Consider the following 26,843-nt stretch of genomic DNA (forward strand, 5'->3'; position numbering starts at 1 on the left):
ATGATCCGGGAACAACTTCTAAAGGAGTTACGTATGAACGAATCGCTTTGGAGGCAGGTTTTCGATCCGGAAAACATAGGACATTATGATGCGTTGGTTACACGAATCGATTTCAAGGGGGTGGGACGAGCAGGTATCGAAAATTGCATGACGATGCCTGAGACGGGGTTTCTTATTGCCCAACGATACGGTGTGATTGTTCACACCATCGACATTCGTGGGAGCGATACAATTTTCCCTCTCCTGGGCGGGCCAAACGAAGCTGAGCAACCTCCCCTGGTGGTTGCGGTTGTGTTCGTCGACAATGGGCATTTCATACATGTAGAGCTTGGAGGTTGTTATCCAATGCCTCCCCCAAACCTACTCTGGAGAGCGAACAGAACAGAGCGCGCAGCAGCCTGGCATACATTATACATGGATCAGATCAACGCGTACGAAATGCTTACGTATCGTCCCCCTGACCTTAATGTAACCGCATATGTTCACGATGTATCTTAAATATGTTTAATAATAATCACGTTTGTGTTTGTTCAATATACGCGTTACATCACGTTAAAAACCGAATGTCACCGACACGACCCAATCAGATTCAATACGCACTTGTACGACCCAAAATGACAATATACATCATAATACTACAATTAATGAAAAAATACGTCATGTTCATGTACGGTAGGCGGCTGATACACATAACACTTCTCACAGGAGTACTTGTGCTTTCAAACCAAAATGATACGAAATAACGGAATAAGACATCACACGTAACCGATTTGATCCGGAACTTGCAGTATAGTCCATATATATTAAAAAATGATGTATAATGGAAAAAACGTAAAATTTAGACTATTTATCGACACGTTTGTGAATTAAAAACAATTTTAAAAAATTTAAAAAAGGCCCAAAACGCCCCGCTATGGCCATAACGCTGCGTTTTGGACACCAAAGCGCCGCGCTATGGCCATAGCGGGGCGCTTCGGTCCTTCTTTATACACTGAAGCGGGGCATCTTCTCCCCCACTTCACCCAAAAAAAACACACACATAAGGTGCGATCTCACACACTAGAGCCGGATTTCGAGTTTTTCGAGCTTTCAACCGCTAAAAGGTAAGATCGAACACCCTTAATCGTTTCGGTATAACATACATGTTGATTGTTGTGTTGATTGGGGCCTTAATCGATCGTTGCTGGTTCTGTTCTTCAGAATGAAGAACCAAAATAAATTGGCAAACACCTTGTATGGCTACTTTCTTGGTGATCGGGTTGCTTTTCCTGTCGTGGATTATTTTGTGCGTAATAATTGGAAGAAGTTTGGGGTTCAAAAGGCTATGATGAATGATAATGGATTTTTTTTCTTCAAGTTCGCCGATGAAACAGGTATGATGAATGTCTTAAACAACGGCCCTTGGAATATTAGATCACAACCTCTTTTTCTAAATATCTGGAGTCCGACTACTAAATTGGAGAAAAAGGGTGTTAAGAATGTGCAAGTATGGGTGAAAATTCATGATGTCCCGATTGCGGCTTATACGGAAGACGGCCTTAGTATGATTGCTACTACTATTGGTGTGCCGAAGGCTTTGGATTCGTATACCTCATCGATGTGCATGGATATGTGGGGCCGCAGCAGTTATGCTAGAGCCTTAATAGAGATCTCGGCTGAAAAGAAATTAAGAGAGGAGGTCACGTTAGCTGTTCCTGAACTTGATGGGGAGGGTTTCATTAAGGAGACTATGTCTGTCGAATTCGAGTGGGTTCCTTTGCGGTGTAGTCATTGTTGTGTTTTTGGCCATTCGGACGATTCTTGCCCGCAACACCCGAAGGTTCAACCTGCTACTCGTAATAACTCGAAGGCTGGTAAGAAGCCAGTGGTCGATGAAGATGGTTATATAGGTGTCTATGGTAAGAAAGTTGCTAGAAAATCTGCTTTTCCTATTAACAAGCCCAAGCCTAAGTTCGAGTATAGGCCAATGACTTCTAAGAAGTCTCAAGACGGAGCTAGTGGGTCGGCTGCGTCTACGTCCAGGTTTCAATCCACAAACCCGTTTGATGCTCTTAATGATCCACATGTTTCTGAGGTGGATGGGAACAAGTCTGGTGAGGGACGCGGTGGAGATGGGGAAGGAGAGGTGGAGGAGGTGTTCAATGAAGCTGATGGTTATGAGATGGATGCATTTCTTAATCAGGGTATTGTGAAAAAAGATGCTAAAAAAGGGGCAAGCACTCCTTCCTCGATAGTTATTAATGGTTAATCTGGCTTCTTGGAATATTAGGGGTTTGAACCGCCCCATTAAGCAAGCGGAGGTTCGTCAGGCTATTAAAGATTTTAAGTTAAGTTTTTGTGCTATTCTTGAGTCTCATGTTGAGCTGAATAATCTTCCTCATATTTGTAAGTCGGTTTTTCGGTCTTGGCAATGGGCTTCTAATGGTGATAGTTGTGATAAAGGAACTCGGATTATTGTGGGTTGGAACCCTGTTATCTTTGATGTTATGGTCCTTTCTCTTTCGGATCAGGTTATGCATTTCCAACTGAATTTTAAACAGGAGAAGATAATGGTATTTTGCTCGATTATTTATGCCGCGAATTATTATGTTACGCGTAGGGAGTTATGGAAGCATCTCTCTTTTCATAAGGCGTTTGTTCGTGATGCTCCTTGGATCATGCTTGGAGATTTTAACTCGGCTCTTAACTTGGAAGATAAATCTATGGGGTGTTCCTCGATCTCGGCTAGCATGCGGGAATTTCAAGCTTGTGTTGATGATGTTGAGATGATTGATTTAAATCGCTCGGGTATTCATTTTACTTGGAGTCAGAAGCCGAAAAAGGGTATTGGTTTGTTGAAAAAAATTGATAGGGTTATGGGGAATTCGCAGTTTATAGCTCAATTTCCTAATACGGTGGCAATGTTTTACCCGGCTCGTTTGTCGGACCATTGTCCGTGTGTTCTGAAGGTTCCAGAAGAGGGGAAAGTTAAAAATAGATCTTTCAAGTTTGCCAATTTTCTTGTTCATAAGCCAGATTTTCTTGTCATTGTGAAGCGAACTTGGGATACGAGTATTAGAGGGGTGCCGCAATTTTCGGTGGTTAAGAAGCTTCGGTTGCTCAAATCTCCGCTTAGGGTTCTTCTTTTTCAGCAAGGAAACCTGCATAAGAAAGTTCATGATCTGAGAGCTAAGCTTGATGAGATTCAGCACAACGTTGATATTGATCCTTCTTCTTTGTCGTTGCGAGAGGAAGAAGCTGGTGCCCGTCGTCTTTATCTAGAAGCCCTTCTAGACGAAGAGAGATTTTTGAAACAAAAGTCCAAAGTTGACTGGTTGGCGGCCGGGGATTCAAATTCGGCTTTCTTTCATTCGGTTCTTAAAAATAAGATTCATTATAATCATATTGATGTTATTCAGGATACTAGCGGGGTGTTGCATGAAGGTGTTTCGGTTCAGGAAGCTTTCGTTACGCACTATCAAAATTTTTTGGGCTGCTCGGGAGACACGTCTCTGTGTCCGTCCCCTGATCTATTTTCGAAAACCTTGGATAATGATGTTGCGGCTCATATGACTAGACCGGTTACAGTTGAAGAGGTCAAGCAGGCTATGTTTTCCATAGGTTCTGACAAAGCTCCAGGGCCCGATGGTTTTACTGCTGGTTTTTTTAAAGGGGCATGGCATATTGTGGGTAATGATGTGACGGAGGCTATTATCGATTTTTTTAGATCGGGGAAACTTCTTCGGGAATTAAACCATACTCTTATTGTGCTTCTTCCTAAGTCCCCTTCTCCGGTTATGGTGACGGACTATCGTCCAATTGCTTGTTGCAATGTGTTGTATAAATGCATTAGCAAGATAGTGGCCGATCGTATTAAAGCAAGTTTGAACGATATTGTTAGTATTAACCAGTCAGCGTTTGTTCCAGGAAGAAAAATATCTGATAACATTTTGTTAACGCAAGAACTGATGCATAATTATCATCGTAATATCGGGCCTCCTAAATGTGCATTTAAAGTTGATATTCAGAAGGCGTATGACACGGTTGATTGGAAGTTTCTCAACGATGTTTTGATTGGGTTCGGTTTTCACCAAAAGATGGTTCGTTGGATCATGCTTTGTGTCTCCACTACGACGTATTCGGTTTGTATTAATGGGGAAGTTCATGGTTATTTTAAGGGTAATCACGGTCTTCGTCAAGGTGATCCGGTCTCTCCTTATTTGTTCACGTTGGTGATGGAAGTGCTCACGGCGATCCTTCAACATTCGGTAAGGATTGACTCTTCATTTAAATTCCATAATAAGTGTGAGCGTCAGCATATTATCAATCTTTGTTTCGCGGACGATTTGTTTATATTCGCGAAAGGTGAAATTGCTTCAGCCAGATGTATTATGAAATCCCTTGATTCGTTTTCGAAAATGTCTGGTTTGTCTCCTAATGTGCAGAAAAGTACAATGTTCTTCTCGAACGTGCCTTCTTATGTGAAAAATGCAATTTTGAATATTATGCCGTTTAAGGAGGGTGCTTTACCTGTGAAGTATCTTGGGGTGCCTCTTATCTCTTCTAGGTTGCTCCATAAGGATTGTTGTGTGCTGATGGAGAAACTGGAAAAGCGGATTTTGCATTGGAGGAATAAACTACTCTCATTTGCAGGCAGGGTGCAACTGATTATTTCTGTGCTGTCTTCTATGCATATATACTGGTCTTCTGTTTTCATTTTACCGTCTCGGGTTATTCTTCAATTAGAGGCATTGATGCGGAATTTTTTATGGTCTCAAGACAGTGCGTTTCAAAAAGGGCGGGCTAAAGTGTCGTGGAATTCGGTTTGCGTTCCTAAGTATGAAGGAGGATTAGGTATCCGTCGGATTGGGGATGTTAACATGGCTCTCATGTCATCTCATATTTAGAGTATTCTTACGAATCGTAAATCTTTGTGGGTTGATTGGGTCCACTCTTATAGGCTTAAAGGTAAGAGTTTTTGGGAGTGTAGAGTCCCTTCTTCGTGTTGCTGGTCTTGGAGAAAGCTGCTTCACCTTCGGCCGATTATTAGGAAGTTTATATGGACCGAGATTGGCAATGGGTCGACTACTTCTGCTTGGTTTGATTCGTGGTGTAAGTTAGGGCCTTTAAATGCTTTTATTTCGCCTAGAATCATTGCTAACGCGGGGTTTGATATGGGCTCTAAAGTGTCGGATATTTATTCCTCTAATTCATGGAATTGGCCGAATGATTGGAGGGTCTCGTTTCCGGTTCTTAATCAACTTGATCAGCTGATTTTGGTGCCGAATAAACCGGACAAGCTTAGGTGGCGGCATGGTGACAAATTGTTTGAATTTTCTTCTTCGCGTGCTTGGGAGTCGATTCGTATTCAGGCTGGGGAGGTTGATTGGAGCCGTATTGTCTGGTTCCCTCAATGCATCCCCCGTCATGCATTTTTAATGTGGCTTATCATGAGGCAGAAATTGTTAACTCAGGATAGAATCTTGTCATGGGATTTTTCGCGTAGGAAGAATATGAATATGATGTGCTGTTTGCTTTGTTATGCCAACCACGACTCGCATAGCCACCTTTTCTTTGAATGCAAATACTCATCTCAGATGTGGCATAAAGTTAGGCAGAAAGTTGGTATGGTCGCGGTTCAACCTATATGGAACGACATTACTAACTGGTTGATTGAGCATTCTAAACCGAATACGGCTGTTGGGTTCGTTGCTAGATTGGTTGTGGCGGCTTCTGCTTATTTTATTTGGCAGGAGCGTAATTCGAGGTTATTCAAGAACCAATTGCGGCCTCCGGAGACTTTAAGTGAAATTGTTATTCAACAGGTTCGGTACAAGTTGATGGGAGCGAAGCTGAAGAATTGTGTTAATGTCCGAAGGCTTCTTGAGGAATGGGGTATTGAGGGCTCAGGTGTTTTGGCGATGGCAGCTGGTTAAGGATGTGCTTTTGTTTGTTCTAGCTGTTTAGGCTAGTGGTCGTTTTTGTTTGGTTTTGTTTGGTGTGTTTGTTTGGTTTGGCTGTACTTTCATAGGGCATGTCCTATGTTTGAACTAGTGTAGGCTTTCTACACTACTTGTATTTATTTGGTTGTGAATTTATAAAATCACCGGGGTAACCCTTTACCCAAAAAAAAAAAAAGCGCCGCGCCGAGGCCAAAGCGGGGCGCTTTGGTTCATGTTTATTTTTTTTAATTTGTTATTTGTTTAATTATTATTATTTGTTTAATATTATTTGTTTATTAATATTTGTTTAATATTATTATTTGTTTATTAATATTTGTTTAATATTAATATTTGTTTAATATTATTATTTGTTTAATATTATTTATTTATTTAATATTATTATTTGTTTATTTAATATTATTTGTTTAATATTGTTTGTTTATTTAATATTATTATTTGTTCAACGTGCAGGGATGGATTCCTCCGATGACGAGATTGAGCATATGGAGGCTGAGGGAGAGGTGGGGGACGAGGGAGAGCCGGCATGTCCGTACCTGCAGTTTCCGCAGGGGTCACGGGCGAGGGGGAGATGCGCTAGGTTGCGCACCATAGAGATTGGGGGGATAGACTGGGAGCTGCTGACTACCTTGGGAGAGGTCGAGCGGGCGTGTGATATAGTTGGACTAGATACTCCTTGGTCGCGCCTATTTGAGTTAGCGATGGAGGACTCGTACCCTGAGCTTACGGTCGAGTTTCTTTCTACGTTTACATACGCGCCGCATCCGGCGGATTACGTGGAGGACCCGGATTTTCCAGTCCACGAGGTTACATTCCGTCTCGCCGGTCAGGAGTTTCAGATGAGTGTGCGGGAGTTTGCTGTCGTTACAGGTTTGTACACAGAGCCTGAGCTTGATACTGATTTATATACGCAGGCGGTTACGATTGTGGACAGGCAGACGCTTATCAGTTTCTGGAGGGCCATTTCCAGGGCTCCCTTTGGGAAATCCTGGCAAAAGGCCACCACCATTAGAGACTCCTTGCACCGATACCTGCACCATGTTATCGCGTCGACTATCGTGCCGCGGGGTTCCAGCAAGGAGAAGGTCAACCTCAGTGACCTTTTCTTTCTATACTGCCTACTACGCCGCCAGCCCTGCGATCTAGCAGCCAGCCTGGCAGATTACTTTTCTACAGCATACCACCGGCAGCTCCGCGGGCAGCTGCACACTGGCTCATACATCACCGCCATTGCACGCTCGCTAGGGATCGTGCCCGAGCATGATCCGCTGCTGTGCGATCCGGTCCCGTCATCCAGGTTGGGCCGCGCATCAGTATCTAGCATGCAGATCACCCGTACCTTTGATGTCGGTCTGAGGTTCAGGGGTGCTGACGGGCTGATTTGGCAGCCGGAGGTGTTGCCGGAGGTCATCCCGGTTGTTATTGAGGTGAGGCCTGGAGTGTTAGCCCCTCCTGATGTTCAGCAGGCCGCTCGGCAGGCTCAGCTACAGGCTCTGGGCATCGATCAGCCTCAGGCTCAGCCTCAGGATCCGGCTCAGGAGGAGCATGTCGAGGAGATCCCGTTACCACCAGTTCAGCCAGCTCCTGAGCCGCCACAGTACCCGCAGCACGTTTACGCTGACCTGCCTCCGGCAGCGCGTGAGGTGGCTCGGGACTTCGACCGGCACCTCAGACGTCAGGGCGCACGCATTGACTGGATCGTCCAGACGCTCGTTGATCTACGAGAGCTCGCTGCGTTGCCTCCACTTCCCCTCCCACCGTCCCCACCGCACGAGGATTAGTACATTACTTTGTTTGTTTAGTGTTTTGTTATGTATTATGTACTCAGTTGTACCTTTTTGTTGGTATTGTATGTACAAACTGATATATATATATATATATATATATATATATATATATATATATTGCAGTTAATCTTCTATTTACATCACGTTGGTTCTGGATTGTTTACGTTTAATTCTTATGGCTTTCTGTACATTTTATTTAACGTGTTCGTTTAATTTAACAAAATAAACAACGTTAAGAACTTATATTATACACATTCTATAAAAATAATGACGTAATGACGTAATTATAAAACAACTATGAATTATATGTAATAAAACTAAAATAAAAATTTTTCCTCCAAAAATCTCTATCAAACTAATTCAAACAAAAATCCCTACCAAACTAACCCACATCAACCCAAATCCAATCTGTCTAAAAAAAAACATCCAAAGCGCCGCACTATGGCCAAAGCGGAGCGCTTTGGTCTTGGTCAACAGACAAGGACTAAGTCCTTGTCTGTTGACCAAGACCAAAGCGCCCCGCTTTGGCCATAGTGCGGCGCTTTGGATGTGCAAAAAGACAAAAGGCGTGTGCGAATAGACCAGGCCTTGGCAATTACCCGGTATAATAATAGTAAATTACGTTTCTGGCCCCTGAGGTTATATCACTTTTACTATATTAGCTCAAAATAAGAACTTTTAACATATCTACTCCCATGGTCTCTATAACTAACCATTTTGGTCCCTAAGTCTAGAGATCATTGGGGCCAAAATGGTTAGTTATAGATACCATGGGGGCCAAAATGATTAGACTTAGTGGTTAAAATGGTTAGTTAAAAAGACCATGAGGGCATATATGTTAAAATTTCTTATTTTGGGCTAATATAGTAAAAGTGATATAACCGCAGGGGTCAAAAACGTAATTTACTCTAAATAATATAAGCAACCGTCTTCTACGCTAAATGGGAAAAGAGTATTGTAGGTATCGAAATTCACCTTCAAATACCGGTATCCGCACTTGTATTTGGCAATTTTCGGTACCATACTTTTGTACCCCGAGCTCATTCCTAGGTGTAACGGATTCACCTGAGCTTAAGATTGGCTCTCTTAATTTAAAGTAGCCAGCCCTATACACGCAAACATAGCATACAGGTAGGTCATGTTTCTGATACATTTTTTTTTTCTGAATAGAGATGCATTGGAGAAAAAATCGGAAATTATCAATGTAACTATGAGTTTATACTTGGTCAACTTATATCGTTACTAACGCCTAACAAACACATTCAAGCCCTGATATGCTACCAATGTCACATAAGGCAAAAATATTTGAGTGTTAACATGTTTAACGTAAGATTGTTGCTAGTCTCTTCTTGGAATGGAAGTTACTACGAATGTGTAATTACCACAAGCACAAAGCTAGCTTATCATGTAATAATGCATAATACTTTTTAAGTCCCTATTGACATATTACATAGAATCAACAAAAAACTGTTGAGCAACGTTGTCATCAATTGTGTTACGATGAAACTTTATTTTTATTTATCTAAGTTTCTCAATTCAAACAGATAATCACATACATAATTTGGGTTAAGTTACTTATATCGTAAACCCGTTGTAACTTCATTAAATATAATAAGTACATCGTTTTCTTTCGTTATTTTGCTGAGAAAAATCAAGATGTTAGGTTTTGGTGTAATGAAACCTTTGTTTCCTACAAACGGCTCGAGTATAACCGTATTTCTTTCACCTTTGTGTGTGGTAAAAAGGTTTTCGATAGTTGTGATATCGTTGTAGGGTGTCTGCAGTAGCCGATTTTGGGACATCAGCAGAGTCTTGAAGGCCGAGAGTACCAACCATGACCAACGAGGCTCGGAGTGGTGAGTGGTGGCCTGGAAAGAGCCATACGTGACCAGCGAGGACGTTAGCCCTTAAGGAGGGTCGATTGTTATGGACTGAAACCATTGCACGGTTTGGGACTTGTCTCACGTCAATTGTTTGGGCAATTGATGTGGGGTCTATATATCAAATGAGCTCTCTCACCTACCAAACTAGTCTGTTGAGTTGAGTTCTCTTGTTTGGAATGTAAAACGTCGGTGGCTAGTGGTGTTAGATCATGTTTCCAAAGGTGGTGCGGTAGGGGCGAACCTTGATCGTTGGAACAAAAATAATTTGTGAGTATCCAAGTTAACATCAATGGATTATGGATATGATTTTGGAAGAGCAAAGTGTTGATAAACTAAGAGGAAATAGAGAGAGAAAATTGATCCATTTCATTTGATAATACATACTTCCCGATATATAATACAATGGTAAACCCTAAGGCCCTTAAACATTAAACATTGGGCCGAGCCTAAAATGGTTTGCATTCTATATTCTATATTCTATAATTCTTACAATATGAAGTTGGATCAACAGTGGCAGGCTACTGAATGGCAGTTGCCCATTGGTTTCTTTTATTTTTTCTTTTTTAGTTTTTTTTTCTTTTGTCTTTTAGTGACCTTTTTTTTTTTTTTTAGCATTTACTCTTCAACATTTAGTATTGTATTTACAACCCTTCAACTTTTTAAAAACTTTATAATCATTTTTATGTGATTAAATTTATGTACGTGTCGGTATAAACTAAAGTTGATTACGTTTATTTTTTTTTTGTCTTTTAGTAAGATTTTGTTTATTTTAGTCTTTACCTTTCAACATTTAGTATTGACAGTTTTAACCCGTCAACTTTCAAAAAAAATTATAATCATTTTTACATACTTATATTTAGGTACGTGTCTAAATTCAAGTTGATTACATTTCTTTGAAAATGGATAGGCTCAGATATAATATGTTTTTTGTACGGTTTCAGTTAATTTACGTTTTGGCATAAATTTTGTTTTACAAATTCGACTTACTTTACGTTTTGGCCCCACTGCAATGCGCGGTACAATCTTTAACTTAAAAACATAATTTTTTTTACTTATTTTTATGTACATGTCCGTATAAGTTCAGGTTGGTGTTCGATGTAAATTTCTTTTGCAAATAAGTTGGGCTATATATAATACGTTCTCGTGCTTATTTTTATATACATCTTCAGTTTATCTACGTTTTTACGTAACTTTTGTTAAGAAACATTGCAAACATTGCATCTTAAACGTTAACTGTAGGAATGCTTTAAACTTTACTTCAACTTCCTACTAGTTTTAACTAACCCCAAAAAAATCCTGAAACCATCACTGAATTCAACATGTTATGGTTGAACATAAGGCAAATAGGTAAAACTGATTTGCTTCTTTCTTTTAATTAAAATCCTCGTAATGCCAACCAATGCGCAACCCCATTCCTTCTCTGTCTTTGTATAACCCATTCCTTCTCATCCCACGTTGACCGCATATTGCTTCTCCCTACCCGCCACACATCGATACAACGCACCAGTCCCAACGAACTTTTAAAACGATCTTTGAGCCCTTATCAGTGAGACTGTAACACATTGATGTTGTTGGAGACTTGTCAACGAAGAAGCGTCTTGTGTGTGTGGTTTCTTTGTGTTGCCTCAATAATCAAATGACATCTAAGTCTATTTTTATTGTGTTTCAATACGTTCAACTTGTTAGAGAGATCATATATCCCCTCAAATAGTAAACGATTTTAGGATGAATGATCAATGCATAGCTATAGATCTTTTGACGCACCATTGTAAACTAATGCATCAGACTGCATTATCATAGTGTGTCACCATGGTGCACCTTTGTAAAGCAGTTTGTTGCACTGTCCATGAAAGTACATTTCAATGGCATAACTACATTGTAATCAGTGGCGGATCTAAGAACTTTTTTCACTAGGTTCCTTTTGGTAGATTCTCACTAATTCTCACTATTTTTTTCCAAATCATACGAGGTTCTCACTAATTTTTCCCATTTTTTTCTAAACCGAATGGGTTCCTGGGAACCCACAAAAGTAGCCTAGATCCGCCCCTAATTGTAATGGTGCACCAAATTGCATTATAACAAATTATAATGATAACCATTAGATAATTAAAACACTAAACTACTTTTTTGCGCTTATATCATGGAACAAACAAAAGGAAAAAAACAATCATGAATTTTATTGTGAAAGAGACATGGTATAAATTTCTCACACATTTAATGATTGTCATTTGAACCTCCATCGAGATTTGGTATTAAAGAATTCCATGTCTATAACCTGGCCGCGAGAAACAGACCTAATATCAATTTGTAACTATAAACATTGCCAGTGTCCTATGCGATTCTAACTTGTTTCAGCAATTCATAAGTATTGTCCAACGAGTGACAACGTACGGTTTTGCACATCTCTAGATTATAAACAATTTTCGGGTCAGAATGAGCAGCATTTTTATTACGGATCAAAACATACAATCACTTTTTTGTGTTTTTTTTTCTTTAACTTTATTTGACAATAAATGTTCTAAATATGATGAAAGATAATCTAATTATTGAAATAAAAACAATTGAGGCTTAGCAATTAATATAAGACCAGCATTTCTTTGTATGATTGATGCAAAGGGGGGGATTAGAAAAATTCATTTACATACCATGTACATGTCCATTAGTGTGTCGGCTGGCGGGCGGGCTTCTAAGTCATTCGTTTGGGATGCCGACACTAGACTTATCAAGCATTCGTACATTGTACTTTTCATAAACTCGCGTCCTGTTCTCGGCCCACCACTGTTCTGCTTGCTTCTCACTGAACCGCTTCCGGCTGCAAGTCAAGTCGTTTTTAAAATTGAAATCCGTATTTTATTAAACAGGGTAAGAGGTCAAAATGATTCTGGCAAAATAGCCACCAACTGACCAACACATCTTTTGTCCGTTTAATTTGAAACTTTTAAATAATTATAGCAATAACATAACTACAGGAATTTTATTGACAAAATAACAATCCATCATTTTATACAGAAAGCTTTTGCATGCACTTAAAACATCTTTCAGCCCGTTTAACCTACTTGACTCACTACTTATATATATAAAAAATGCAACCTGAATCACACCATCTTCCTATAAAAAATTTTGAGCAAACTAAGCAGACGTGGCAAAATGGGTGGGTCATGTTGGTTGGCTCAAAAAAGCTTTTTGTGATTTTCTTTTTTCAACTTTACATCAAATTAAGATGTCATATAACTAAAAAAAAGTAAATAGGTTCAAAAATGGCATTCCAAATACACTTTGGACGATTTTTTTAATTTTACTCATTTGATAAGGTAGAGAAGAAAGAGACATAACCAACCGATCAACTGGTTTAGTTTAGGGGTGTCCAACGGTTCGGTTTATGGTTAATTTGGTTTTTATTTTTTGTTTGTCGTAACCGAACACCACTTAGGAGTGTAACATTGTGGTCTATATAAACCATATCTAATGTAATCCTAATCACAACAATCTAATACAATTCTGATTACAAGTTTAACTTAGTATCAGAGCTTAGGTTACAACCCACTGGTGAAAAATGTCCGGCGGGGGCAGCCGCCGCTGCTCCACCCAACCCTTCTTTTCTTTACAGCCATTTGTTTTCTTTCAATAAATAAAAAAAAAAAAAACGAGATCCAGCCTAGCCATCTCCATCATCACAACCACCACCTATGTAAACCCTGGATCCACCACAAACAACCGCCATAACCTCAGCCAACATCGTTACCACCGCAAAACCCTAGATCTGTCGTCGCCGCTGCTCTTTTGTGACCATAAATCGCGTCACTGCCACCACAGGCAGCCGCCATAACCCTAGATATTTTCGCCACCGCTAGACAACAGTGGCTACCATAACCCTAGATGTTTTCGCCGCCGCGATACAGCAGCGGTTATTTTCCGGCGAAAGTAATGTGCACCTCACGAAAGTTACAAAGCTTTCGGTTTTTAGCGAGAGTTGCAACAATCTGATTGAAAGAACAGGGATTTCACTTGGGTTGAGGATGAGAAGAAAGAACAGGGGAAAAAACCGTGTTAGTTAAAAGAAGAAGTTCGTAGAGGTTGAACAAAACCCCAAAGGTCCGGCAAAAGGGGAGAAAAAAAAGAACTTTGGGGAGAAACAACCCTAGTTGAAGAGGCGTTGAGAATGAGTTCCAGGCGGTGGTTCCGGTTTCGTGTTTCTGATCTTATGTTATATTTCTGGCGATTAACTATCAGGTCTCGTGAAAAGAGAAGGGCAAACAAAAAAAAGAGTGAAGTGGTGGTTGTGACCAGAAACTAGTCGAGAACTGACTACTGTCGGGCGACATCGATTTTGAAGAAGGAACGACATAATAGTCTTGAGAAAAGAAAAAAAAAGAAAAAAGTCGCAACAAAATTTTATGATGTATGGCGGAAGCAAGGCGGAGAAGAATGAAGACCTACTATCTTTACGCTTTTATGTTTATGTTTTTACGTGTTGTGGTTTTTTACTTTTCAAACAAAATCGCTCTTGCGCTTAGTTTGCAGGGGAGTATTAGACAAAACGTAATAGTATACTAATATAGGGTTAGGAGTGTAACATTGTGGATTTGTGGTCTATATAAACCACATCTAATGTAACCCTAATCACAACAATCTAAAACAATTCTGATTACAAGTTTAACTATTGCCTAACCGAACCGAATAACCGAATATGAATTCGGTTACGGTTTCGGTTAAAAACCGAATTAACCAAATTCAGCCAAATCAGTTTAGTTATAGATGGGCAGAAATTTTCACTACTAAGATTAAGTAATAGGGAATTTAAGCAGGAAAAAGCATACCTGAAGCGGACCCGTTTAAGATCTTTGGCGCCTCCTGGTAAAGATGTGAGCGTAATATAAACACCAGGTTCATCCTGCTCAACCCATTCATCAACAGATTCACCAGTGTTGCCTCTGCTGCTATTTTGGGCTGAACTACGGTTATTAATTGTGTTTGGTTTTAATGGGCTGTTTGAACCATTGGAATCTGGTTCTTCATATGGCATCATTTGACCATGGGACCGCTCAACTCCAACATTTGATAAAATATCACCCGAAGAATTAGTAATACTGGAATGAAGGGAGGGAGATTTGATGTTCCTGGCAGCTCCCACAGGCAACCTTTCTGCCATGTCTTTTAGCTATTTATTGTTGCATACAAAACAACACAGAAAGTTTCAGGTATTTGCTGCTACTTCCAGCTTAAAATAATTGCAGTAAAACTAACATCAAGTACATCTGCCCAAAATACATCAAAATTTATATATACTCATCTCACTATATACAATTTATAATATGACCATTATACCCTTCTCTTTCTCCTTACAATCCACACTCATATCCTAAAGCAAGTCTTAAGGGAAGGGTATATATGTCATGAATTCGAAAACGGGTACATCTGAATATTTGATAAGATTTTATGTTGGGTAATAATTGATATTATACAAAGTTTTAAAGGGGATATATCCCTTTGAAAAATGGTTAAAGTATCAGACACTGATTAAAACACAGGCAAATTCAAAGGTCAATCTTTTCCTAGGACGAAAGAAATACAAGTCTTCAGAAACAGAAAACAATATAAATTAAACATCCAGACCGTGAAAGAGTGTGTGTATAAAATGTGTGTGTACTGTGTTTTTATCTGGTGTGAATGTATCTTGTGCTCATCCGGTGTGCATGTATTGTGTGTACTGTGTGTGTATTCTGTGTGCTGGTACAATGTATGTTGTGTGCATCGTGTACTTGTACAGTGCTGGTGTATTATGTGTGCAACCCCCCAACCCGGTTAGTGCTTACATGCCACTTATACGGTAATCGGATCACAAACCAAATCCGATAAATGCCTGCTAGTCATTAAAAACATAATGATAAACAAAACTGATCTTACTTGGGCAGTAAGCGATTTAATGACTTCTTTTGCAGCTATGCATTTTGAGCTCTCTTCCCCTGCAATAGCTATTGCCTCCTTTAGTTGTTTAGAAGTTCTTTCCAGCTCAATCTCTTGAAGTTGTGCTTTACGAGTTAAATTTTCTACCTGCAACAATTTTAATGGATTTTGGTAATTATGCCTTAAAAACAAGGATCAGATTCAAAGATTAAGATGTGAACAAACCACATACCTGTGCTCTTAGTTTTACAACCTCTTGGCTGATGTCATCATTTGCTTTCTTAGCATCATCGATTACAATCTTCGGTGATGATAATCCACCCAAGGTTGGAATTGGGGTAGTTGAACGAGGAGGGCTGGGGCGTCTAGATATTGGAGATGTTGCTCGAGACACAATTCTTGAACCAGGAACAGAAGCCGAGAAGAACTTTCTAGAAGATTCTAAAACCGGGTTAAGTGACTTAGATATGTTAAGACCTCCCCATTGAGAGCTTCCATTAGGAATAGGTGACACACGGCTACTATTAAATTCAAGTTTCTTGTTACGTTTTGAAGTCCGGTTTTCAGTTGGTTTAAAGGATTCGATTGATGAAAATCTAGCAAGACGAGGGCGGAAGCTAGGATCTTGTTTATCATCTTTTTCGTTTGGATCATTCACATTTCCTCTGTTACTTATTAAAGACACTGATGATGGCACGTCAGCATCTATAGCTTTCTTCAACTTATTAGCACAATTATCACAAACACGATAAGGTTTGTTTGGGTTCAATGCCATAGATGCCCTTAGTGACTTCTTGCTACTGCATGAATGACAGAAAACGAGTCCACAATTATAACAATTATGTCGTTTTCTTTTGAAATTGAATGGTAGATGACACCCAGAACACATAGACTGATCGGTTCCTGATACCCACTTATGAAGGCATATAGCTGCAGTAAAATTAGTACCACAAGCTATACTTTTAACCTGTTTGTCTTTTAGTGCGTCTACTAGCGTAGGAGAATTTCTATCACTTATATCTCCATGACCGAGCCTGCCATTAGCACCTTTACCCCAAGTATAAACTTCTGTCCTCGAAGTTAAAACCGCAACATGGAAGGCCCCACATGCTATCTCCTCGACAAAACTCTTTAGCAGTTTGCCTTCAACACGAGTCGGAGTTTTCCCATCAGCTTGAGGAGTCCCGAGTTGACCATAAACTTGACTCCCCATTGTGTAGACATGACCTGATGTCGTAAGTGCAACCGTCATACTATGTCCACAAGTAACTTGACAAAAATTTGGATCTACGAGTGCAGCAACACAAGTTGGCACGAGTTTAGTTTCTTTATCACCGTGTCCGAGCCGATATTTATCACCGTCCCCCCATGTAAACAATTTTCCAGAAGAACAATTACTAGAGCTTGAATTCCCGACCATAACTTCTACAACTGCAGCAGTATGCCATACGCCACAAGCAACTCTAACTGTTCTGAGTCCTTTTAGAGATTCAACTTCCCGAGGTTTCGAAACACTTTTTCGATCTCCGTGCCCTAAAACACCAAAAGTCCCGTCACCAAAAGTAAACAGCTGGCCAGCAGAGGTCACCACAGCAGTATGAAACGGTCCACATGAGATGAAGGAGACATGGATACCTTCTAAAGGGCCATTGACCCGTTTTGGAACCCAATGGCTTACTTCATTCCCGTGTCCGAGAATCCCAAAATGACCATCACCCCATGTGTAGAGCTCGCCAGAGAGTGTTACAGCACATGTATGATACTCACCACATGCTACAAGCTCGATGTTTGCATTACTGAGAGAATCAATAAGTTTCGGGTGTGAAACGTCTGAATCTACCCCATGCCCGAGTCTCCCACCAGATTCCTCACCCCAAGAAAAGATCTCTCCTTGTTTGGTTACTAATGCAGCATGTCTTGCACCACAAGCAATGTTCTGAACGTCAAGTAAAACTGCTGATTCTAAAGCTTTAGGGAATAAGGAGTCAATTTTAGCATTCGATCCACCATGACCATCTGTGGTGATTTCACCCCAAAGAAAAACATCACCTAAGGCATCCCCGTCATCATGACCGGAACCTTGACTTGATGAGCTAACAGCACTTGATAAGCTAACCCTAAAGGCATCTACACCCGTTACTGCCCCCCTTGAGTGATGGCTATCAGAACCTCGAGATGATAAGGAATGGACAGAACCAGTGGTGGAATCTGAAGGGAAGAAACCACCAACTTTAGGAGGAACTTTGCAATAAAAGTTCATGTCTACAACATTTTTAGGAGGACTTCCGTATGGACTTTGAAGAGGGAGCTGATCACCCATGTCCTGTATGATGAAACGTTACGCATTATCAACGTACATCTTTAAGTAGATATAACCGAACTACACGTGGCAAATTCAATCCATTTACTTATGAATTGAATAGACCAGACATCAACATAGATGGCTCTAACAGGCAGAACTATATATGAAGGGATATACACGTGTATGAAGGTTCAAATCTAATTTTTAAAATATATCAAGCTAAGAAGAGAATATGTACCTTGTATGAGCTATCACCACTACCAAATGGAGAGTGTAAAGGCGAGCTTCTGCGTGTATATGTCCTGGGGCTATTAGCTTCGGATGGGAATCCATCACTCCTTGATCCTGTTCTCCATTTTCTCTGATGGCTACGTGATATTAGTGCCTTAAGACCACTAAACCATACCTCAGCTTCATCCTTATCCTTGCAGATCTAAAAAATAAACAAAAACCAGTCAGAAAGTTTGACATTATTAATACCGTCATAAAAGTAAAATCTTCCTAATTGGCAGACATTTTTTTTTGAACGGCTAATTTCTTTAATCCCCTGTCGTCTATAGGACTTGAACCCAAGACCTTCCCCTTCCCAACCTAGGTGTTTTTTAAAGGCTTTGCCTTTGCCAATGGACCACCACCCCATTGGTGGCAGACATACAACTATACAAATAATTAACTGCATCAAGAAAGTTAATGAAATTCTTACCAAATCTAGAGACCTGTCATCATAAATTAGAGAAAATGACTGATACTCCTTCTCAGGCCGCAGATACCTTTGAAAAATTGGCTAGTAAAGAAAAAGGAACATCAAAATAATATGTTAATCCGTTATCCATCACAAGGGAAACGCTTACATTTGTGTGTTATATTTAATAATATAACAGCTTCCAAGTAAAATGACAACTTCATATCGTAAGCAAACTTGTGAGAGTTGCATAAAGGTCTCGTAACATTAAAACCATAGAGAAACCCAAACTTCCCATCTGAACATGACCACTGAATATAAGTTTGGTCACACCTGAAGCAAAATCCGTAACAATATGACTAAAGGGTTAAGATCAACGTGAAACCAAATACCAACAAATCATATTAGACAAGATATGGCAAGGCGTTTTCCATTTTAATGCATGACAAAAGGTTTACCATAATTGTTAACAATCAGAATTGCCTTCCAAGTCCAATGAGGAACAATACAATGATATAACATGGTATGGAGCATCTCTAAGAAAAGTCTATTTAGGCCCTTTAACAATGTTTATCCATACTCTCAGATATTGTAAAAACGCTTTGATTATATGCAAAAATCAAGATCACTGTAATTGTATTTAATACTTCTACAGAGATCTTGTCTCAATGCTGCTACCATCATTGAACTCGTAAAAGAATCAGATGAAGTATATCCATACATATCATACCATAGAAGCTGGTATATCTTGTACTATTTATTATTTATGCATATGTATGGATATATACTTCATCTGATTCTTTTCCTTGTTCAATTATGGTAGCAGCATTGAGAAATATCTCTGTAGAAGTATCAGATACAATTACAATGATCTTAATTCTGACATATAATCTGAGCGTTTTACAAGATCTAAGAGTATAGATAAACATTGTTACATGGCCCAAATAGACTTTTCTTGGAGGTGGTTCATATCATGTTATATCAGCGTATCGTTCTTCATTGTACTTGGGATGCCATTCTGATTGCTAACAGTATGGTAAACCCTTTGTCATGCATTAAAATGGAAAACACCTTACCATATCTTGTTACTATGATTTGTTGGTATTTGGTTTCACATTGATCTTAAATCTTTAGTCATATTGTTACGTACATGATTCTACTTCAAGTTATTTTTCGAAAACGAAATATCAAAGAAATGCAAGAGTTTTTAGCATCTTGTATCAGTTGTTACTTGTACGTCTAGAACTGGGAAGAGCTATTGAGGTTTCAAGGTATATCTCTAGAAAACAGTAGTTAGAAAGGTTACTTTCTATATATGGAACTTACAGTTCGCTGCCCTGAAACAATTCTGGATACATGGTTTAGCTTAAGGTGTTTTTCCTCTTTCCCAGAAAACCATATGAGAACTGATTCATCCTGAAAAATCAGATGAAATCCAAAATTGTTTAGTAGTTACCAACAATTACCAGTTATAATAGAATGCATTATTAAGTTGAAAAGGAGGTAATCATCCACTGCACAAACTTTAAGCAGCAAACACCTAATGTGCATTGTACTTTTCCATATGCACTTATTGTGCACACTGTGAAGCAACACAAAGGGCAAAAAGCACCTAGTGTACATATCGTAAACATACTTTTACGCATGGTACAGTTTTTTCATGCCAGATCTAATCATGTGTAAAGCTAAGAGAAAAATAGTAATTCAATAAAAGAGAATGAAGATTGAAATGACAAACACAAGAAATACTATACGGATGATCAAAAACAATTTCAAACTTACATTAGCCAGCCTGAAGGGACAAAACTTAGGTTTCCCTCTTCTCCCATATTTGAGAAGATAAGCCCCCTTCTTTAGAGCAGTAATTGCCTGCAGTAAATATCAATTAAAAATCTATTTAATGCAAGAGAACAAACCTTAACATAGGCTCATATCTATTTGGCAAGATAGTTTTGAGATTTTATATTTCATGCAGCAAGGATTCTAGGTGCATTAAATTTATCCTGCAACTTCATAGGGTTAACTTCCTACGAGCGATTAAAGAACAGTTACAGCCATGCAAAAATAGGGTTCATTTCCATGATTTTCATGTTATAAGGGAAAGCAACTGTGTCAATGCAAGCTTGTCTAGTTATTTTATAAAATAATTTATGTTAAAGTTAGGTAAGTACATATACTGTTATGTGTGATTTCTTTCTGCATTTGATTATTATTTAAGAAACGTAAAAGCATTTATACTAAACTTGCCACATCAACTTTTGATTGATATAAATATGGCAGAGTGCCTGCAATCAAGAGCATTTATTTACATTAGTAGACACGATCACATATAGATAAAGCCAAAGATGACATACAATTAATATCACCAGATAGAAGATGATATCATCTAAATAAATAGCACTGCAGTCAGTTGCAAAATTGCAATCCTCATATTTGGTTCAGAACAAACAGATCGTGTCCCAACTACAGCACTACGCTCTTGAGGTAACAGCACTAAACTGGCTTGAAACGCGCTACAATGAAGATGAAATTTTCTCACATGCTAAAAAGGTAAAAATGTCATGAAATTACATATGAACTCGTAATCAGCTTCTAAATCCGTCTCATGCAGAATATGCAAGCATTCAGAATCATAGTTGTTGAAAGCGATCTTAGCCCCTCTTGCGGTATCCACATATGATGTATATATGTGTAGGCGCTCGAGGGGCAAAAGTGAAAGTGCACTAATTTTAAAGTTATTTTACTAATTTCATAAAAATAACGTTAAAAGAGGGGGATGGTTAATCATGCATCATGTGGTTGCGTTGATAGCCGAAAGACAAAAGGGTACATGCACTAATCCGCCTTTGTCCCGATTGTCGAGTGTTATGTGCCTTGTGTCCAAGGCTTGATGCAAAACTACTATCGAGCTGGGGTCTCACTGGAAGCAGCCTCTCTATTCCTACGGGGTAGAGGTAAGGCTGTCTACATCTTACCCTCCTTAGACCCTATCTTAGCTTCGCTATTGGTGGACTTTACCGAGTATGATGATGATGATGATGATGAGTTGTTGAAAGCGATTGCCTCTTGCGCCTTGGTGCAATTCCCAGGCGAGGCAATTGAGCTATAATTCTCCAGGTGATGGTTCAAGCGCAGATTCAGGAGAGTTTCCGGCCAGATTTTCTAAATTTTGGCAAGATTCCAGCCAGATTTCTACTTTTATCTCAGGAAACTACTTTTCTACACTAATACATTGACATTTTATGGCGATGGGCCGGGTATGGGTCGGGTATAGCTAATCCCATACCCATACCCGACCCATTACCTGTCGGGTATTTGGCGGGTATTTACCCGTCCGCTATCGGGCATACCCACGCGTATCGGGTATACCCGTTACGATTTTCATGTATATATATATTTACTTTCCTTTATAATTTTATGCTTTAAAAATCTACATATGATAAATAACATACATATCATCATCACCATAATAATATTTGATATATATAAAAATGTAAATATATTATAATATTAATCTCAAAAAATAATTTTGTATTTCATAGCATATAAATATGAATAATGTCATCAAAATATATATTTCAAACGAAAAGTTTATTTTTCAAATAATAAAGCTACAAAACAATACAGAATAATAGTTAAAGGAAAATAAATATAAAACTTAAAAGGTATCGAGTATATATTTGGGGTAAACAGGTATATAGTTTCGGGTAATCGGGTCAGGTATCATCTAATCCCAAACTGTCCCATACCCACGAAATATTTTTTTTCCTTACTCATACCGGCCCAATACCCGTCCGGTATCGGGTATACCCATCCCAAACGCTTCGGGTTTCGGGTATACCCGTCGGGCTTGGGTATTTTTTCCATCCCTAATTTTAGAACTTTAGGTACTAATTAGATGATATTAAATGTTATTAATAGCTTTTGTTTATTTTTTTTTTTTATTTATTTATCGTGCGCCCTTTTTTTTCTCATGCCCTCACTTTTTTTGCACCTAGGCCCCTGATGTGGTTCCAACAATTTAATCATTGGCCAAAGAAAATAGGAGGAAACTAGAAGAACATTTAGAGAGTATTAGACCCATTTCATAAATTTCATTCATAAAAAATTAACACAAGACATTGACTAGTTAAATAGTGTTACAATGGAACTACTCTACCACTAATACTAACCGTTTAGAACTACTTTACCACTCACCCACTATTACTAAATAAAGAGACAATAAAAGAAGAGTTAGTAAACCACTAACAGCCCAATAATATTCCTTTACGATGCATCATGGGTTGATGTAGGTAATGGCACATATCAGCCCCAGGCGAGGCCTATGTGCCTTGAGTGTGCCTAGCGCCTTTGAATCTTTGTTAGCTATGTTCTGAATATAAACTTATCTGATAGGAGTTTAACTTATAAGAAAAAATATAAACTTTCAACTAGCTAACTTTAGTAGCAGTCTACTGTGAGAGTACAAGGAAATCATATTGCATGTTCAAGGAAAACATTTGTACTCGTGGATTTATATGCATCATGTAAATTGCATAGATATTGAGAAGTGAGGCCACCATCTTATACTTCTACATGTTATGTGAACATATGTTCCACATAATGATTATTAACTATGCTGACTCAAGGAGTATGATCAACCAACCATTGTTTAATAGTGGACAAACACCATGTGAGTCCTACCATAGCTCTGCAATATTTTTCTAGCCAAGATCTTGTTACCCAGGCCACCTTACTGGCATTCTAGGATCCAATCCTAAACTCATAAGGCAATACGTGGAGTAACTCATCTGCTTATAAATTGGCTTTAAGATCTGTTATGTTCCAATGTGGGACTCAGGTTTACACTTTACACCAATCCAACCACTCTCAAAAGTCAAACCCAAGCCCTGGCAGGATCCATCTTCTTTGGATAACAGCAGCCGAGACATGTTATACGATCCACCTCTCCTTCCACGATATTCCACATGACCCACCTTCTCACATAATGGGGTGAGTCAAGACTGATCCCTCGACATCTGTTTTATGCATCTCTAAGCCACCATCATGGTAGGATCCACTTGCTCGGGAAAGCGGTTAATAACTTGGCCCTGGCAGGGGTGTTACAATATGGTATTAGAGCAACTCTTGTGTTGTCCAGGATGGTGGGGAGAACTTCATTGAGGATGATGAGTTCTAAGGAGGGGGTGTTTGTAACACCTTTGGTGGATCCCACATCAGCCATAGGCACAAGAGATGTTGGGTTAAATAGTGTCCACACGGTTTGGGGCCGCTGACATCAAAACTGCGCAATTGAGTGTGCTCTAGGTAGCCGTGCACAAAAAAAACCCGGCTCCGGACCCGACCCAGAACCGGTTCCTACCCTACCCAACCTGCGGGTACAGACAGTTCCAGACCCGAGTTTAGAAAAAGGAACCAAACCAGAACCGGTTCCACCTCTACCCGGTCAAAGCCCGGACCCGAACCGACCAAAACCTGAAAAAAACCCGGCCAAACCGGTCAAAAACCCGAACGTACCCAGAACCGGTTATTGACCAACCCAGACCCGGTTCTGGTTCTAAAAAAACCCGGCTTGTGCACCTCTAGCTCTGGGTAGGAGTACCAGTGTACTACAAATATGGGTCACCTCATGAGAAGTTCTCGTGTGATAGTCAAAGACAAAAATGTGGTCAGGTAGAGCAAAGTTAACAACATCATGGTTATGGTGGGGTGTTACAATACTAACACATCTTACTAGGAAAAATAGGAATATTCTTCTTCTAACATTTTCTTTCTTCTGGTGATTTCCAAAGCATGTTACACCAGTTGTGGTACCACTTACTAATTACTATACCTCAATTCAAACAAAAATCTTGGATACTACCATAAATTTGAAAACAACACTACAATTAGTAAGTTTGTCTAAAGTTTAGCGTGACCAATGAAGAAACATAGTACAGTTAATATTGGCAGGGAACTAAAACACCGTGTCAGTAGTGCTCCAGTGAAGGAATAGCATCTGACTGTCTATCCATCTGTCACTCAGACTTCTATCAAATTCTGTTTGCAGTTTAGACCTAAATTTCTGCAGGATGTTAAGTAGGGTTAACTTACCCAAAATGTATTGTAATTGTGGGCAACAAACTTTAAAACTTCACTTCTGATGTAACAAATTTTGAAAAATGCCGGTTAATGTACCAACAGAATCTTTTAGAAACTCCAAACTAAGTGCAACAAAGTAATAGCCACAAAAGGCTACGGCTACATATAAATAGCAGTAGATTTCAAGACATGTAGCCACAACTTATATATGACATACGTACTTCAAACATTAAACAGAATTAAGGAACACAGCAAACTCTAAGCTCTCCACACCTAATGAAAACAAGGGTTCTCGTATTACAAATATCTTCAAAAAGAAAAAAAAACTTAGATCGCTAGAGCATAATGCACCCCAGACAACATCCCTCTTACCTACATAGGATACAGTAGGCCCTAGGTATTAGATCAGTAATATCTACTCTTTAATTTATCTAAGGCAGGCCATCATCATACCAACTTATGCTAAATCACACGAAAATGACAAGGGGAAAACACCAACTACACTACAAAATCCACAAACCCAAAGATTATCTGCCAAAACTCACTGCCATTAAACATGGAATCCACATTGTATAAGTTCACAATAAGAACCTAATGAATCACTCTTTCTTACATGTTTCTAGCAGCATTCCCACAGGTACAACAATCACACACCAAAAACTTCACTACATCATCTATACGAAACAGACGCAGATTGTTAAACCCGTAAACAACACTACTTAAACCTCACATAACCTCGGTAGCAAATAAATCTATTTATTGTTTCTAATTCTGTGTATCCTAATGCGGATGATGAACCAACACTCCAAACAATGACAAAACCCTACCATAACAGCAACAAAACTCGTTAATTGATTATACCTGCTCAATGTCTCTTTCAACATGACCACCAGTCCTACTAGCATCCGAATTCATCCTCGGAGTCTGCATCAACATCATCTGCTGCGCCTACACAAGCGCAAACCTAGCTACCAATTCCTACAACAATCAACCTCATAATCGAACGTTAATCAATCGCAATCCGTTCACGTAACACAAAACCGAAGATTGAAATCGATCAATCGTAGGTGTAAAGCAACAAAAGGTTTAAGTGAATAATTTGCAGTTGATTCGATCAGAGATGAGAGAGAGAGAGAGAGAAAATGTTGCGTAATTTGAATGATTTGACGGATCAGGATGACGAAGGTGGAGTAAATGTGTGCTTGATCTTGTAAGAATCAGCTGTGCAGGGAGGAGTTCAGACACCTTTAACTGTGTGAAAGAGAGAGAGGGGGGTTTGGGGTGCTAAAAAGGTTTTTCAAGTAGTGTAGTATCTGAGTAAGAATCATATTCTATCAAAATTATAAACCATAATAAATACAGATATATTATTATATTATTTTCTTTTAATATATATATATTAAAATCTAAATAAGTAGTTTTTTCCTATTTGGCTATTTTCATTAACACCTATATAAATTTTATATACACTTTCAATTTCCAAGAAATACATACGTTCAAATACCAAAATAAAATATGAAGTATTAAAAAAAAAAACCCGATCTGGCTTTTGCTAACCGAGTTAACAGTTCAACTGCCAGCAGTTAAAGCTATCTTGCCTGAAAATGAACATCGGTGGAGAGTTCGCTTCCTAGTCCGAGCGTCCAGATTGATTCGGTTATAAAAACATTAGATCCTATGAGGTTAGCTTAGTGAAACTTAGTGATGAGCAGACCTTAACCGTTAATTGAAATTAACCGGTAACCGGACTGCCACTAAATCAAATTAACTGATAATCGAGATTAACCCACGGATATAAAAAAGGTTGTTTGATTAACCAATTAATTGTTTATGGTTATGGTTAAGGTTAAGGATGTCCCATAACCTTACGTTAACCAACCCGAAAAGAGTTAAGACATGCTTAAACTGAGGTGCAGCAAACCAATGGTGTGTGCTTTTGTGTTTGTATCTGGAACAAAAAATATGTAAGTATAGGAACGTAGATAATAAGGAATAAAAGTTATAAAAGAAAAACCTAAATGTTTTTTAAGAAAAGTAAAATGCCAAAAATCGTCCCTAAGGTTTGAGCGTTTTTGTTTGTTCCATCTAAAATAAGAATTTTGTTGTAATTGTGGCGTTTCATTTTAGTTGTCATTTTCATCCAAATCACTAACTCAGTTAAAATGTATCATTAACTCTCATGAACGATTAGCAATTCCCAAACCTAATGGATGATTTTGGCAATTTGCCCATGGATTCTTTTGTTTTTTAACTTTTTTTATTTTC

The 26,843-nt window shown here is 39.0% G+C and overlaps 3 protein-coding genes across 6 annotated transcripts; 2 read left to right on the forward strand and 1 right to left on the reverse strand.

The window, feature by feature from the left end:
* On the forward strand, positions 1–498 carry LOC118486481. Its single transcript, XM_035982959.1, has one exon. It carries the CDS (start codon positions 1–3, stop codon positions 496–498), a length of 498 nt encoding a protein of 165 aa, XP_035838852.1.
* Positions 499–954: 456 nt separating this feature from the next.
* On the forward strand, positions 955–6,951 carry LOC110906650. The gene is made up of 6 exons (XM_022151752.2): positions 955–1,103; positions 1,201–2,233; positions 2,352–4,802; positions 4,887–5,910; positions 6,393–6,809; positions 6,854–6,951. Exons 1-6 carry the CDS (start codon positions 955–957, stop codon positions 6,949–6,951), a joined length of 5,172 nt encoding a protein of 1,723 aa, XP_022007444.2.
* Positions 6,952–10,893: 3,942 nt separating this feature from the next.
* LOC110908337 (PH, RCC1 and FYVE domains-containing protein 1) lies at positions 10,894–25,882 on the reverse strand. 4 transcript variants are annotated; one of them, XM_022153261.2, is made up of 10 exons: positions 25,440–25,882; positions 20,280–20,366; positions 19,824–19,913; positions 18,519–18,599; positions 18,054–18,248; positions 15,746–17,836; positions 15,514–15,660; positions 14,427–14,767; positions 12,255–12,421; positions 10,894–11,161 (listed from the first exon to the last, which is right to left on the reverse strand). In XM_022153261.2, exons 1-9 carry the CDS (start codon positions 25,515–25,517, stop codon positions 12,301–12,303), a joined length of 3,231 nt encoding a protein of 1,076 aa, XP_022008953.1. In that variant the 5' UTR covers positions 25,518–25,882; the 3' UTR covers positions 10,894–11,161; positions 12,255–12,300. The 4 variants fall into 4 exon arrangements, with proteins under 4 accessions (XP_022008953.1, XP_022008954.1, XP_022008952.1 ...); XM_022153262.2 differs by lacking the exon at positions 10,894–11,161 and adding an exon at positions 11,241–11,258; XM_022153260.2 differs by lacking the exon at positions 10,894–11,161 and adding an exon at positions 11,899–12,014.
* Positions 25,883–26,843: the final 961 nt, after the last annotated feature.

The sequence above is a fragment of the Helianthus annuus genome, chromosome 14 (assembly GCF_002127325.2).
Source record: "Helianthus annuus cultivar XRQ/B chromosome 14, HanXRQr2.0-SUNRISE, whole genome shotgun sequence".
Taxonomy (NCBI): domain Eukaryota; kingdom Viridiplantae; phylum Streptophyta; class Magnoliopsida; order Asterales; family Asteraceae; genus Helianthus; species Helianthus annuus.